The sequence below is a fragment of the Sparus aurata genome, chromosome 3 (genome assembly GCF_900880675.1).
Source record: "Sparus aurata chromosome 3, fSpaAur1.1, whole genome shotgun sequence".
In the NCBI taxonomy this organism is placed as follows: Eukaryota; Metazoa; Chordata; class Actinopteri; order Spariformes; family Sparidae; genus Sparus; species Sparus aurata.
The window spans coordinates 16,667,189-16,684,452 of record NC_044189.1 but is presented as its reverse complement, the minus strand read 5'-3'; the positions used below and the strand labels follow the sequence as shown (position 1 = coordinate 16,684,452).

Sequence of the window (17,264 nt, the reverse complement as noted above, 5' to 3'; positions counted from 1 at the left end):
AAAAAAAAAAAGAAAGACGATTAGCAGTCCTGTTGCCATGGAAAAGGCCAGATCCGGTTGAGTGAGATGATGCGACAGAAGTCGCGCCCATAATTCGCGCAAGGTATCGTGGGAGTTAGGAATAAGATGGCTACCTTTTTTCATCAGTTTTATGTTGTATTCATCTCAAACAAAGACTGATACTCCTCCTTTCTTTCAATAAATAAGGTAATAAATATTCCATACTTTATAAGAGAAAAGACAAAAGACTATTCTGGAAAAAAAGCATGAGTTTGTGTACATGAAAAACGTGTTTTTATTGCTTCTCACTCCAATATATAATCATGTGACCCCTCAGATTTATCCAGTGAGTCCTCAGCTGTAGGTTGAGGATAAATAACGCTGATCCTTTGAGCTTCTTATTCCACAAAATCCTAAAACAGGCCAACACAAAGCCTTTGTTGAATAAAGTGCACATGTAACAGCTCACTATCTATTATTCAGTTTCGTGCGCAGCTCCCAATCCAAACTATTGCATGTCGGTGGTGAAAATGCCAGGTTGCCTGAGCAGGTGCGTAACGCCTCTGCTTTTTATAAAATTATGGCAGACAGTATGTATGGTCAGTACAATCATTTAAGGCAAATCTGGGAGAGAGATCTGAACTCAAACATTCAGGAGGAGGCATGGAAAGAAGTGGTCTTCAATGCAGGGTGGCCTGTGAGGGATGCACTTAGTAAATTTAAACACTATAAGGTTATCCACAGATATTATTATACACCAGTCAAACTTCATAGAATGGGGTTGATGGAGGACTATCGTTGTTGGAAATGTATGAATGACACGGGTTCTTACCTCCATCTTCTGTGGGGATGCCCTCTGGTCCTTCCTTTTTGGAAACAAGTTATTAAAACTATCGGAGAATGGTTGGATAGACCACTACCAGAGTCTCCACAGCTATGTCTATTAGGAGACAGGTCTCTTCTACCTCCAGGGGTGTCTAAAGCAGAATCTGCTTTGGCACTAGCTGGGTTTATTTCAGCTGTAAGAATAATCCTAAGACACTGGAAAAGCCAAGTAAGGCCTGGTTTCACAGACTGGCTAAAGCTTGTGACAGACACAGCCTCCTTTGAACATCTTATTGCAAGATTGAATGATGGTAGGGGTAAATTTTACCAAGTCTGGTCCCACTTTTTACATTTTATCCAATTTCAACTGACTAGTGCCCCATAAGTAAAGTATTATCATGCGAAATTCCACCCACACTTTTCTTTCTTTTTTTTTTTTTTTTTTTTTTTTTTTTTTTATTTATTTATTTATTTATTTTTTGATAATTATTTATTTACGTATTTTTTGTATTTTATTTTACTTTATTGAGGTTGTATTATGTTACCCATTGTTATTTTCTTAAGGTGATGTAAGTGTATTACTGGTTTTCTGTTGGTAGTGCCCGAATGGATTGCATGTATAGCACAAAGTGTTATATGATGTGTATGTTGTGTTTCCTGTGAAATACTAAAATTAATAAAAACTTTGATTATAAAAAGAAAATGCCAGGTTAAAATCATCTTCCAGTCTTGCTGCAGTTGTTCCTCTGTTACCCAGCAGATGGGGTACTGACAGGACCCCGGGATCTTAAACCTTCTCCTGCCTACCCCGACTCTACCCCTCCCAAACAGAAGAGGACTGAGATAAAACCCCCCTCATCCTTTGTGTGGGGTACATTTTCATATCAGCAGCCCACTACCCAAGGCCAGAACAGCTTGTTGTCTTCTCTGGATTCACAGAAAGGCCATCTGCAGACTCCTCCACATCAGGTGACCTTGGTTTCATCTGGTTTGATGCAAAGAATGTAAACATCGGCCCTGTTAAGAATAATTTCCGTTCCTGACTGCTCACAAATCCCCACGGCCAGTTTACCCAATCTCTTCATAAGTACATTTTTATACGATGACTTCAGTATAACAACATCTCTGGCTGTTCCTCCCTCGAGGGTCTAGTAGTGAGTTCAGTAAGCGTAAATGGGCTGTTAAGAGGCTGTGATAATACAGTAGCTCTGCATACAGGGTGGTGTACATGTCACTGGGTTAGAAATGGTATGAAGGCCAAGCTAATGCTGGAGCGTGATAACACCCAAGTGAGACTTCATGTCTATATGCAAGTTCTTTTGAACGTATGTAAATTCTTCAGATTGTAAAATCTGACCAGCCTTGTATTACACACTGTTTCAAGTCCCAAGTGAGGACACAAACAAATCCTGGGCCTCAAGTTTAATCCAGCACCAGGGGGAAGTTGAGTAATAGCCAAGAAGACCAAGGATCAAAAGGTTTAGATCACCCAAGTAGCAAAACAACCCCATATTTTTTCACTTACATCCAGGGGTTATTCAGCAATGCAAACTGTTTTGTTTTGAGAAAACCGTCTCCGAGATTGTTTTTTTCCTGCAGCCCAGTGAAGTGGAGACAAGAAGAATTTTTATTTTGTTATGCTCACAGCGATGAAAAATCACATTTAAATAATTCAGTGGTGTGTGTCTTCCAGCAACAATGTCCTGGTTACTTTGGATAATCCAAAGACCACACTGACAACAGCCTGTTCTGGATTAGTGAGAGTAACCAGGACACTTTGTTCTTAAATATTATAATTGCTGAGAGCACCACAAATTGTATTAAAAGAAAAGTTCATCCAAAAATGAACACTCAGTCGTTATCTCCACACCCTCATGCTGATGGAAAGTCGGGTGAAATGTCACAGGCCACAAAACATTAAAGCCACTTCAGTTGTAGGAGTGCGCTGCACTGTTTTGCTGTGAAGCTCCAGAAATGATAATGACTGAAAAGTCTGGATCAATGTTAAATGCACTGCTGTATACCACCGGATGTTAAGTTAGAACATTTTTATTTTTTTTTTGTAATTTGGGTGGAGTGACCCTTTAAGTCAGTTAAAAAATTCCCAAACTCCAGCTTTAATGGGGGTCAGGGAACTACTGTTAATGAAGTCCCAGCAACAGCACTTAACTTAAATATTACTCAAGTAGAATCAGGTTAAGTATTAATTAACTATACGTCTAAGTAGCCGTAAACAAGCAGCTCTTCTAGCAGGTGCATGTGGTGATAGTGAGAAGGCGAACGGGATGTTCTGACAATATTTTAATTGCATGTAATTATGTCCTTCTCCAGCACAGCGACAGTCTTTGTTATACTGAAAAGCTATTCCCCCCCCACTGTTTGCTTTATGAGTGAGGAGAATGTGTGATTGGGCCACAAGACCAAAAATGTTCATTTATTATGTAATTCCTACAATCCTAAAAGTCCTTCAACCCATTCATCCGTTATCTATACCTGCTTGTCCTTCAGCAGAGTCTCACAGAGGGCTCTAGGTTCAAACAAGGGGACTGTCGTGCTGTGAGGTGCATTTTGAAGGCATTGATTACATTACTTCATTAAAAATCTGCCCCAGTGAAAGAAGAATTACTGATCTTGAAATATGCTCCTCTGACCGCTCCAAGTTCACGGTGTGTTTATTGGCTGTGGTCATTTGAATAATGGTGCATTTGTGAGAGATTTTGCAAAAATAAGGTGCAGCATCAACTACCGTGGGTATGATATTGTTGGTCTTATCGACTGTGTCATAACATTACAATATTATTTCAGTTTTTGTTCACTTGGTGCACAATCCTAAAACAAAAACGGAATCAAATTCAGCGAAGTGACCCATAGAAAATCATGAAGAGGGTAGTATGTTTCCAGGACAGGGGCACTAGTGTGGTTCTCTCTGCAAACAATGAAGCTTCACTGGGTTGTGTGCGGCACTTTAAAGGACTAGTTTGACACTTAATCGCTTCCTTGCTGAGGGTGAGATAAGAAGATTGATACAAGCTTCCAAACAGCTGCCAGTTAGCTTAGCTTATGCCAAGTTCACACTACAGGATTGTAGCCCTGACCTCGCCGTGGCTGACTAATAGCCCCTGATCAGAAGCAGATCAGCGCTCGCTCCTGTGAACAATGAATAGTGTGTGTGTGAACCGCTCAAAAACAGGATCCAGTTGCAGCTCGCAAAACGTGTTGCCTGCGGCTGCTGGATATGTAGCTGGCTGAATATCTGGTACCAGGAACGAGCTACAGCCGCTGAGAGCAGACGCTCCTCTCCTCTCTCCCTCACTCCTCTGCCGTCATCCACTGTGGCTCTCTGAACCCATTCTCATCTGGCATCTCTGTACGAAGCAGACGCAATGACAGCTACTATCATTATCAGAATACATGCAAACAAGCTGTTCAGTATTTGTAACTGTGTCATCTTTGCTTTGTATCAGTGTAAAAATAATCCTTGTTTTCCATGCATCCTCCTTATCCTTCCTCGGCGAAAACAGCACACTAAAACCTTGGATCGCTTGGATCACCAACTTCCCGCGTCACATCTCACATCTTGTTGTGTTTGACCCCCTGTCACTATTGTGCAGAGTTGCCGAGGCATTAGCTAACATAGTTTGCCTCCCACCACGCTAAAGCTAAAACTTTCACACCACAGAAATAGTCCAGCACAGAAGTGAAACCAGAACTTGACCTTTATCAGAGGTGATGTTGGGCAGATTCTTTTTTTTTAACCAGTGGACAGAACCAGGCTTGCTGTCGTGCCTCCTGATTCCAGTCTTTATGCTAAGATAAACTAACCAGCTGCTGCATAGCTTCACATTTAGGTCTACTGTATTATTTAGTGTTTTTACTTTGTGTGCTGAGAAAGAGCATATTGGGATCATCATGTGATCGTTCTTTGTGGTTTGGTTTAAACAACAGCTACGTGTCATATCTAATAAAGAGCAGACTGGACACTGACAGAAGAATGGAACATTTCATGTGTCCTTGGTTCATCCTTTTACGAAAAACAAAACAAAACAAAACAAAATAAAACAAGACAAGACAGATTTACCCAATCAGGTTTTTATTTGGAACAGAGTGGCAGATTAGTGACAGGGCGGTGGCGTGGAGGATCCGCCTCCTCTCGCTCACTCAGCCAATGACAGAAACTCAGCCTTAAAAAAATGCAAATGTATAAAAACAGGAATGGGAACAGCAAACATAGAGTAGTGTAGCCTCCATCGGGCTACACACATACACACACACACACACACATGCATACCTTTACTCACAAACAAATTCATCCTCTCTCTCTCACACATACACACACACACACACACACACACACACACGTCTTATTTGGCTACGCAGGCTTAGATGGGTACAAACACACATGTTTACACTTTGACAGTCACTTTAGAAAAGACAGTACGTGTTAAGGTCATTCCTGCCTGTGAGAAAAGTGGCGTGTTGTCTGTCGGTCTGTCCTGCGGCAGAGAGACAGGCAGGCAGACAGACAGACAGTGAAAAGACAGTCAGTGTGTGTGAAAGCCACTGTGAGGGGAACAGCTGCCCCGAATTCAGCAGTGAACAAACTAAACACACGCAGACACACACACACACACACACATGTCGACAGGCTGGTCAGTGTACACAAGAGTCTGCTGTGAAATACCAAGGTGAGCACTCACACACACACATACAGGTGGTGGCTTAGATGAGGCGTATACACACACACACACACACACACACACACGCACACACATATACATATATTCTCACACACTGGCGAGGTGGGCAGGTGACGTACACACACAGGAGTGGAAGAGGTGCGTTACCTGTCTGTGGAAGAGCGTGAGAACTGCTGGAGTAGGTAAACACACACTCGACCACAGTACATTCCGACTTTAACTCACCCCTCTTTTTCTTTCAAACACACAAAGACACATGCACACACACACACACACACACACACACACACAGGCATCCACACACACCCAGACTAGTATAGTTTTGACTCCCATGCATTTTTGTTCTACAGTACTGAGTATAATAGAAGCTACTAGCCCAGTCGCACTGGTGTGGTTATTGTTACAATCTCTTAGATAGAAGCACAGCCCTCCTGTCTCCTCACATTCCCAAACAGAATCCTTACCCCTTCCCCCCCATTGTCCCCTTCCCCGAAACCAAAAAAAAAGAGCCCGACGGCAGGTTCAAGTTGACCCCATAAACGCTAATTCGACAGCTGCTTCTCCTCATAACCAAAGCTTCGATGACAAAAGTTGCGATTTTGACCGAATTAGTGCATGCGGGAGCAACTTTCCTGCGAGGATTCACACTTTTTTCATTAAAGCCCCTCTCGCTTCCCAGAGGCCCCTCCCATCCCCGAAACAGAGAGCCAATGGTGAAAGAAAAAAAAGAAAGTGAGGCATGCAAAAAAAGGTGTGTGAGTGACGGAGGGAGGGAAGATATCAGATGAGGTGATGACTGGACGCGTAGTTGTGCTTTTACACAAACAGACCAAACTCTAAACCAACCGGTAACTGATACATAACTAATCAATAACATATTGAAACCACCTGATCTCGCTTGTTTCACGAGTGATGACTATCACGATGACGACGATGAGGATGACGATGAGGATGGGTTTGATATGTGATGGATTGATATGATTTACAGTAGATTCAAAGTCTGTGTGGTGTCTGCACTTGTGTGTGCGTGTGTATGTGTGTTTGTAAGTGTGTGTGTGTGTTTGTGCATGTGGCTGACGAGAGCACAGCTCATCTAGAGGTGATGACGGATGTGAGGGATAAAAACTCTTCATGATCATGCAGATGGTTAGTGATGCCAGAAAGGATACGCTGATATTTACATATAAAGTTGTTTTTTTTTAAACTGCTAAATACACATCCTCCTGTTTCAGAATTATTATTATTATTATCATTATTATTATGTTTTATTATTATCATTATTCACCATCCAGCCCAAAACATTGATATATTATTGGTTATTATTACTATCCGTAACTAGTCTTTGTACAGCTTAGAGGAGCAGATGGACCAGCCGACGTTTCCACAGCGGCTCCTCGGCGTTGAGAAACACGCCAAGGGTTGATCGCCGTTTTCTGGTTGGCCGGGCACAGAGAGAGAGGTCAGAGCCACCTTCAAGCAGATACACGTCTGTGTGTATGCGTGTGTGTGTGTGTGTGTGTGTGTGTGTGTGTGTGTGTGTGTGTGTGTGTGTGTGTGTGAGCGTTTTCATGTGGCTGCATGGATGTGCGTATGAGTCTTTGAGCACCAGAGGGATGGAAGGCACAAAAGAGACCTTTCCTCTCACCTTTTGACCCTGGGCTCTGTGCGGCCAACCAGACGCCGTGTGTGGATGTTTTTGGGTGGGGGGGAGAGAGAGGCAGAGTCGAGCCCACCCCCCTCTCTTTCTCTTTTGTGTCTCGCTCTGCTCGCTCCACCCCTCTCCTCTCCTCTTTTCTTTTTAGCCTTTTCATTCGCTCCATAAAAACAGAGGAGGAACTTTTTCTGTGTGCTCGAAAACACAAGAGCTTGTGTTTTGTTTTGTTGTTTGTTTGTCTTCTTTTTTTTCTTACAAAATAATCATATCATTACATACAGAACAAAAGAATCTGTAGAATATTAATAACAACATTTACTTTAAAAACATCTCGTGTGTATGTGTTATTTTTTTCAGAATATATTTGGATATTTTTTTTGTTCCTTTTGTTTGTTTTTTATGTTTTTTATGTCCTCTTCTTCGTTGAAAAGAAAGTTCCAAGTCTGCAGAGAGAAAGGCGCTCTCAAGTGTTTTGGAGACGAGAGGAGAGAGGGATGAGGAGAGGCGAGCAGATGAGGGGGAAGGCGACGAAGAGGAGGAGGAGGAGGAGGAGGAGGAGGACGGGGGCTTAGAGTATCTTTCTCTCTTCTCTCTCTCGCTCTTTCTCTCTCCCTCGGTGCGCGGTGTGTCCCTCCGCCATACGAGTGTTATGCATAAAACTCCTCCTGCTTGTCTGGTTTCTGGTAGGTGACGGTGGCCTGTTTGGGTTCCTCCAGCGTGTAGCTGCCCTCGTCCTTCTTCTTCATCCTGTACACCAGCAACATCACCAGGAAGGCTGCGAAAAGTGCGCCCACTACTCCTCCAACTATCACCGCTGAGGAAAGATAGAAAGAGAGGGTGGATGTCTTAGAAAACCAGAACATTCTCCGATAAACACACATAAACTAACCCTAAAATACCATTAGAGCCACATCCTGCAGCAGACTACATCACCACAGCTACCACAGCGTTGCTACGTTCTAGCTGCTAAGTGAAGACTGATGAGACTGAATGTGCCATTGTACATTGTGTGTGTGTGTGTGTGTGTGTGTGTGTGTGTGTGTGTGTGTGTGTGTGTGTGTGTGTGTGCGCGCAGCCCTGCAGTGCTACATAGCAGTTAAGCCCAATGGGGCTGGTGTAACCAAGCTGCAGCAGCTGCACCTTCCTCTCCACACGTCACTAATGAACTGTGTGCGATAGATAAATGTGTGGTTATCAAGAGGGAAAAATAACTTTCCCTTGTTAAACTAATTGGCATCGACGCCAAAATGGAGAACAAACTGTTTATTCTCCAAAATGCTGGAGGAACATTTGTCTCCATTTATTGTGTGGGAGGTGTTTGCTTTGTTCATTCCATTACTGCCAATATCAGAGTGCATCGGCTGGGGTATTTGAAACAGCAGAACTTTTCACCGAAGCACTGTCACTGCAAAAGTGTTCGCCACTCTTGACTTTTCACACCATTTCTTGTGATGAAATCTAATTTTTTTTTTTAAGTATTTTTTTTTTTGGTCAAATCATGTCATTTCTTAGTTAAACCGTACTCTACTTTTACCGTCCCTGATTTTACTGAGTGCACCATTTGCAGTTTCTCATAAAAAAAGACATGATGAATTACTTTTTCTAGAATCCATAGTACCAGATATCTATTGCCATCACTGACTGACTGAAAGAATCTTTAGCCATGCTAACAATGTGGATGGGTCCGTCCACCACATCGGTCCAGCAGATTACCATGAACTGTGATTTGTGATTTAGTGATCTCATTAATTTTCACCTGGTACTATCATCAAATCAGTCATTTCAGTTCGTCCAACAATTCGGCATAGAGGGGTCAGCCATGGTCGCTAGCATGGCTGTAGACTCTTAGTCTCGTTAAATAAAAAATTGACGCAACAGCCACAGCACTGTATAGATTTGTGGTGTAAAGGCTTTAGGGTGCAATATGCCAGTCTTGTTGAATTCATCCTAAAAACAAATAGGGAGCAGTATATCACCTCAAATAACCGCTAACTGCTGCTAACTGTAGATACCATAAGCTAGTTAGCTCAGTTAGCTGTACAGCTCGCAGTCCGGACAGGAAGCTTGGTGCACCTGGGAGTGTTGGTTTTTTACACTGCTACCAAAAGAGCTTTGGAGCCTGAGGGGTGGGGTTAGTGGGTTAGCATGCTAAATTCAGTATATAGTTCTGAAACACAAAACATAGATGTCATAGTTTCAAAGCTGTTACTTCTTCACTTCATGTTCTTGATAATCTTATTTTTTGGAATGTTTTCAACTAAAATGCTGATATATTGCACCTTTAATTGCAGAAGTCTATAGAAAATCTTAGAAACTATATAAAAAAAACTATATATATATATATATATACATATAACTATACGAAGGAAACAGAACAGCAATCAGTCGCTGCATTAACGTACACCCTAATATTCCAGAAAATCTGGAAAATCTTCTGAATCAGTGTGAAAAGTCAATAATGGTAAGTACGTACAATAGATGATTACAATGCCTACACATGTACAGCACTATATATAAATGTATGAGCCTGATATGAAGGGTTCTAACTTGGTTCTATCACACAGAAAGTGTAGTCTAACATCTGTTGCCTCCTGCTCTTTACCGATGACCAGGAAATCAGCGAAAACCACAGCGAACAGTCCACCAATCAGAACAGCTGAAGGAAAGACAGAGAGCCGGTCAGGTCAGGCAAGTTGGCTGCGCCCTCACTTTCTACGACAGCTCTTTGGGATGAGGAGAGGAGAGGGGGGCACTTGAAAAGAAATTGGATTTGCCCAGAGGGAAAATGATGAGAAAAAGAGGGGAGAAAGGAGGGGTTGGAGAACCCAAGAAGAGGATTGCTTGTTCTCAATGGGTCAAACGGGGCTAAGTAGCACATTCACTTATCGTGATGAATCTGCAACTACTTGAACGCGAGTTACTGCCAGTTTATCTTAGCAGCTCCCAGTAAGCAGGGAAAGAATAGGAGGCAACGGGGGATGAAATCTGTTGCTCTATGAGGTGTCTACCAAGCGGTTTAAATGACAGACAGGATCAGACAGGCAGCGAGACAGACAGACAGACAGACACAGAGCTGTGTGACCAGGACAAACATTTAGAAAAGACTTCACTTGACAGGGAGATACCTACCTATTAAGACCTCTTTTCTCTCCAGGATGTTCTTCTGTGGGAGCTGGGCGGCAGAGCTTCCTCCGTCCACCGTGTTTCCGATCAAATCAGGCTCCACTGGCAGCATACCTCGACCGAGATCATTCCGGCGATCGTCATGGATCTCGAAATCTCCACTCGTCCCCGCAGCACCCATGTCGTTGTTAGCCTCCTGGGACGGAGAGAAAAGTGAGACTAATGACAGGAAATTTACATTTGATAAAATCACATTTGTTCCATGGAGCTGCTGCACTGAAACTCATCCAAACCAACACAAACAGAGAACTTTCCATGGCACATGTTCGCCGTTAAAACAATGAGCCTCTGTATGTTTCTCAGTGGGGGAAAGCTGCAGATTATCCAACACATATACGCACTTCATAAAATCTGGCAGCTCAATTTCAACGTGGAAACCCAGACAAATCTTTGTGCATCATGCTTTAATGCAGCACTGACGCAAATAAACAGGAGCACACTAATCATTGAAATAGCTCTGGTCTGTAAAGGACTAGGCTGTCAGTGTTTAAGAGGCACGCAGATTCAGGGCTGGGTATCAAACCTCAATAGTTTATTGGTTCCGACCAAAATGAGTCCATTATACAGATTTGTGGTCTCATCCACTTCAATTCACTTTGATCAGATAGTTCTTGACTTAAATCCTCATTTTGCCAATTTTAGACTGCATTTCACTGAGGCAAAGCTAGAGTATGACTTCTTGTGTTTATGCCAGTTTTAAAGGGAAAGGTTGGTGATATTGATATTATTGATCTTAATGTGCCATCAGATCTCATTGGTTGTTCAGAACCAACAATTAATTGATTCCTGAAGCACTGCCTTTGTAGCTGAACCATGATATAGCTTATTCTTCTATAGCAAAAACCTTCTTTTTGTGAAAAAAAAAAAAAAAAGCCATACATAAACCACAAGTGACATGTTCTGTCATCATCATGAGCATGGGCATGGTTTGCTTTGGTTCAATCCTACATACACCATCCTGCTGCTTCAATTACTCAGTGGGTCAGCAAATGTGAATTAATCTGCAACTGAAAATAGTCCTCAATTAACACACTATCATCTCCTGTATGAGTTACAAATGAGTAGCTTGTTTTGCTTAAGGACATTTTTGACATTTTGGAAACTATGCATAGTTGCTTTCTTGCTGAGAGTGAGGTGAGAAAATGATACCACTCTCATGTCTGTACATCAAGTATCTAGCCAGAGACCGGATGATTAGCCTAGCTTAGCATAAACACTGGAAACAAAGGGAAACTGCTAGCCTCGACATTACACAAAGTCGCTTTCTTTCTGTGAGTGAGACGAGAGGATTGATACCACTGTCAAGTCTGAACATTAAGTATAGAGCTGAAGACCAGAGGTGATTAGCCTAGCTTAGCATATATACAGGAGACAGAGGGAAAAAAATTTGCATGCTTCAGGCTTAAGTTAAAAAACATATGTTTACCTGCGCTAAAGTCTTAATAAATGTGGAATATGTAATTTCTCCCACTTTGGGTCTCTCACTCAAAACAGTGAAGCCAAAAGACGTAGTTTGATGATGATGTGAAGAAGCATGGGATCGTGGGAGTTGTAGTCTTTAGTGTGAAACAACCAACATTGCCAATGAACATATCTGACGTCGCAGGTTCAGTCATGTTCACTATCCTCCTTCCTCACTTGTTGAGGAACATTGTTGGAAACATTAGAGATAATGTAAGTAGACAGGTCAACAAAATATATAACAAAGGCTGACTTGTTTTTATACATTTAAATGTGGAGCTGTTACATATTAAACATGCTGTATGTTGTTTGTTTAATCACCACACAAACAGTAGTGTAAAACCAACAATTTGTGGTTTCAGGGGGTTTTATATGCTATAAATAATTCTTGGCAAACAAAAACTTGGCCCCAGAATCTTGTCGTCGTGACTATGCCAGGCTGGTTCACTGGGTGGATGGATAAACTGTTGTTTATCAAGAAATAGTTCCACCACTTAATTTCCTCTAAACCATGAAACTCACATTTTTACATAACTCTGCTTTGATGGTTGCCTACAGGAGGAAGATATTATTTTTAATTAGTACATTAACGTGGGTTTGCTGACTGAACTCACCTGTGCAGTTGTGGGCTGCTGTGGGCGGGTCGTCCTCTCTGTTGGCACTGCCTGAGTGGCTGTCGTCATAGGAACCCTGGGCCTGAAGGGGACCCTGGTCTTGACAGTGGTGGCGACGGTGGTGGTAGGCGCATCCGTCTTGGGCTCAGGGGTGGTCTCTGCTGTGGTTGACATGTCTTCATCTGTGGTGGTTTCCATGTCGAAGCCTGGGTAAACCAGTGTGGGTTCAGGCGACAGGTAGACGTCCTCTTCTTCTTCCGTGGTGCTCAGGTCGTCCGAACCGGCAGAGGGTGCTGCACTTTCTGCAGTGCTGTCTGCTGGGTTGGTGGTCACAACAGGGACGGCAGCTGGTGATCGTGGGGCGGCAGTAGTCTGGGCAGCGGCCCTGATTCGCTCCAGCTCTCTCTCTCTTTCAAGCTCACGCTCTCTCTGCCTCTCTCTCTCTTTCTCCCTCTCTCTCTCACGCTCCCTCTCTCGCTCACGCTCTCTCTCCCTCTCCCTCTCTCGCTCCATCTCCCGGACACGCTCCCTCTCGCGTTCCCTCTCTCTCTCCCTCTCCAACTGTCTCTCCTTCTCCAGCTCTCTCTGCCTCTCCAGCTCTCTCTCCCTCTCCCTCTCTTCCTCCCTCTCTCTCTCCTTCTCCATCTCCTTCTCTCTTTCCCAGAACACACCGCTCTCCCCGTCAGCCTCGGTGGGCAGCGGGGTGGCGGTGGGGTCCTCTGGGTCAGGGCTCGGCTCAGCTGCAGGTGAGGCGGAGGGGGCGGGGCTAGTGGCCTGGGTGGTGGAGAGGAGGAAGGGCTCTTCTGTGGTAAAAGACACACCCGCCGATGTCGGCCTCATTCTGATCTCAGGAACTGGAGAGGAGAGGAAATGTAATCAGAAATATAATTACATATATTGCAAGGATTTTTTACATAAACATCGGCTCTTTCTATATAGTTATTACGGTTATTCTTAAAGGGTAAGTCCACCAGTTTTACACATTCAAATGTGTTTACACTTGATAGGTAGTATGACTGCACATGCAAAACACTAGTGTAAAGTCTTTTGTGGCTCCAGCGGAAGCTGCGTGTAGCGACATAGATTGCCTCCAGTGATTTCACTTAGTGGCTAAGATGCATTGTGGGTAATATAGGTGCTAGGCTTTAAAAAGCAGTCCACCGGTTTAGCATTACACTCTTATAACACTGTTATACTCATTATTCCATGTTTTCATCTTCCTTTGAAAAACTTGTCACCTACATTGCCCACAATGCAATGTAGCCAGTGAGTGACATCACTGGATGCAATTTCTCAGATTACACGCAGCTTTGCTGGAGCCACAAAAGGGTTTATACTGCCTTTTTCACATATGTAGTAGTACTCCATGAGACCTGTAAGCACACTTTCATTTGTTACCCTCTAATGCTTGTCGCCAGCTCAGATTCTTACCTATCCTGGTTGGAAAATTCATAAAATTAAAAGTATTGAGGTTGAACTGAGGGAGCTCTCTGCCTGAGGAAGAAGCTGCTTTGTAGTCTGGTGGTACGGCGTTCAGGCAAAGTGAATTTTGCTTCGCTTTTGTCTACAGGGGCCGCCAGAATCAGCAAAAAATGAAAAATTCCTTGTCACAGCTTTATTTTAAGAAGCAGGGGAGTCAAAATAATTACACATGTACACATCTCACTTAATCACACATCCCGTTCGTCACTCAACCGTCACACAGCCCACACAAACATTAAATCAGAAACCGAGACTGTGGCTGTATTTGAAAAATCAGTCCCCTGGGTGCTCATTCACTGCTCTCTTTATAATTAACATTCAATAGCTGACTCTCTATTGAGAAGGACAAGAAGATTTTAGACACTTAAAAATCACACTGTCATTGTGCGTCATCACTTACAGGTGTAGCGTTGCATAATCAACATTTTTGCAATCCATAAAATGTGACACATCACACTGTGGGACTGTTTCTAGAGAGCAGTGTACACCACATCTTGCCTACATTTCCCACTATAGTCAACGGGAATATATTCTAAAGGTTATTTTTTGGGGCGCTTTGGAGAGGTTACAGCTGGGAATCAAACTTGAGGGCATAGGAAATTTGAGGGCAGAGATATGAGTGACTCCTATGATGGTCCTAAGCCGACTTAATTTGAGAATTCTTCCTCTTCGCTCTGGTTTTAACCTCCATCAACGCTAAGCTGCCGTGTTTCTCACCTGAAAATGGAGCTTGTTAAAATAGCTCTCCGTATTGGCTCAATCTGAGCATACCTGCCTCCTGTTTTTAGTGTGGGCAGGGAAAGGATGATGTAAACCTGGTGGTGCAGTTAAAGATAGTGTTGCACTTCCATAAGGTCGGAGGACACGCAACGTGCGGATTCAAAAAAGATTTGTCCATATTTTTAAAGCATAAGCCGAGTTTCTGTTTCCCTCTCTCGCCTCTCTGCGATCGTTTCCAATGTCAATAAAGCAAATCATACAGCACCGCCATGTTTGTTTTGTCAAATGACTTCTGGGTCACAAAGTAGTGATTTTATTGACGACTCAGTGCGGCAATCAGAGCAGCAATCAAATCACTATTTTCTGCTCATTAAACCGTCTGCCGACGAAAAACCCGGAAAAATATGTAAAGTAGAATAACAGCAGTGAATTGTGAGTTCAGCTGTACTCGAACATCGACGGAACGGAGGTTGGTTTTTACCAGCGGAGACCAGATGTTGGCTGTGATGTGTGGTTTTGACGGAGGATGGAGAAGAAAAGATTTAACTGTTGTTGTTTGGCGTTTCAGAATGGAAGGAGGTTTTTTAAGCAAATAAACGGAAAAGGCAGAGGTGGATACAAGAGAAGAGAAGAGAAGAGAAGAGAAGAGAAGAGACAAGCAGACGAGACGAGACGAGACGAGACGAGAAGAGAGGAGGAGATGGTGCTGACGACTGAGTCATTCTCTTCTTAAATCTCATAATAGCATTATACCACCTTTCATTTCGCCATATAGCAGTGAAGCTCCCTGGGTTGAAAGAGAAACAAATTGAATTTACAGGCTCAAAGACATGAAGGCTGACAGAGGAGCTGGAGAAGGAGAGCGAAAATGTGGACTCGAACAATGCATCTTCTGTTAAACTTATCACACGCCTCAAAATGCCACATTCTGCAGCAGACAGCGACGCAAAACGCACATCCGCCTGTTGAAAATGAGCTTTCCCTTTGGAATCTGAGGGCTCTGTATCACGGTTTGAGATAAAGCAATTTGCCGGGGCTGCTGTTTCGACCACAGGGGGTGCCCCATCTGCACTCTCCTGCTCTGAATTGTAATTTATTTTGCCCTCCGCTAGCGCAGTGCCTGAACCGAGGGCAGCCCTCAATGAGTCATGCTTAATAAGGAGAGCCATGCGGCCAGATCAGAAAATCAGCCTGAATTACACCAATGTGATTTACGTTAAGTCGGTAATTCCTACACACGCAGGCAGCCAGCTCACTCAAATGCAGATAGACGCTTGCAGATAGGTGCACACAACTGCTGGTGCGCGTGTGATCGTCTAATCTGTGTGGACTGTAATCTGATTAGAGTAAATAAGATCTCGGGGAAATGAGCCCTTGTTGTTGCTTGTTTGTGAGGGCGTGTCTGTGTTTATAGGTGCTTTCAATAAATGTGAATAAAACCTGTCTGTCGGGTCAAACGGCGTGTCTGATCCGTGCAATTGTGTGTGCGTGGCCTTTGTGCATGTGAATCTCCTGAACAGAGTGACAATAAGTCCAGAGTGAGGAGGAGGAGGAGGAGGGAGGAGGGGTCTTCAGGGTCAGCAGATTGAAACCCAGCAGCTGTCGACTTTGAAAGCACCGGGGCGTGAGTGTGTCACCTCACTCACACACACACACACACACACTAAAACACACACACACAAACTTACAGCCAGAGCCAGAGCCTGAGTAAAGGTCCTCGTCGTCGTAGAACTCGTCTCTCGTCGAGCCTTCATCATCGATGGACGGTGACCAAGTCTGTCCCTGAGAGAGAAACAGAGGGGGGTTCAGACGATACAGATTAGAGTTATCCATCATGAATGACTGAGCTGTTCGTCATTTCATTTAAAAGAGAGACCACTTTGGCAGATTACATGCACACACTGACACGCACACAACCGTTCGAGAGGGGGGTGCGGGCGGCATTATGGCGGACAGGGCAACATCTGTCCGTCTGCGAGGCCATGGAGGAGCATGGTTAATGAGTTGATCTAAAGCTGGGGTTTTGGCAGAGGAACATCAAAGCCTTTAAGGAGAGAGGGGGGTTTATTCAGGCTCTGCGAACGTGTCAGTTACAAGCTATGCTCAGCCTGTAAAGTAGCATGCAGAGTGCGAAGAGGCAGTTAACTTGTGAACTCTCCGGCTGCCACTCACAACAATATCCATCATTAATTGTTTTCTTTTGATTGAATCAATCGTTAGATTATTGAGCCAAAACACACTGTTTGTTTCCAGGTGGCTAGCTAAATACGATATTCTTCTTTCTTGATGTTATGTCAGAGTGTATATACATCTCAGGACGCTAAGATTCACGTTTGATGCTTTCATATCTCATTAATAACAAAACTGTCACTAACGTTAGCTTAGAGACCTAAATTACCTCAGACTAAAGGAAATCACAGCTTGCGTTTACCCCAAACTAGCCCTTAGTCAGAAATGACGGTGTTACTAGATATCCTAGATTCCCAGTGAACAAGCACAGCAGAAACGTCAGATAGATATCTTTGAGTGTTACAGTTACATTTGAAAATCACAACAGAAATAAACAAGTTTCACTTTTTCCACATATCTACACATTGCAAATCAACTATCAGCTGTCTACCCTGAAAC

General features: G+C 43.4%; 1 protein-coding gene across 1 annotated transcript in view; it reads right to left on the bottom strand.

Moving 5' to 3' along the window:
* Window positions 1-4,894: 4,894 nt before the first annotated feature.
* The window catches only part of sdc3 (syndecan 3), a 41,550-nt gene continuing 29,180 nt past the window's right edge, over window positions 4,895-17,264 (bottom strand). The window contains exons 2-5 of the mRNA XM_030412150.1: window positions 16,325-16,418; window positions 12,435-13,288; window positions 10,306-10,495; window positions 4,895-7,990 (exon numbers count right to left, since the gene is read on the bottom strand). Coding sequence (XP_030268010.1) covers window positions 7,824-7,990; window positions 10,306-10,495; window positions 12,435-13,288; window positions 16,325-16,418 — 1,305 coding nt within the window. The 3' untranslated portion in view covers window positions 4,895-7,823. The remainder of the gene's footprint in view (window positions 7,991-10,305; window positions 10,496-12,434; window positions 13,289-16,324; window positions 16,419-17,264) is intronic.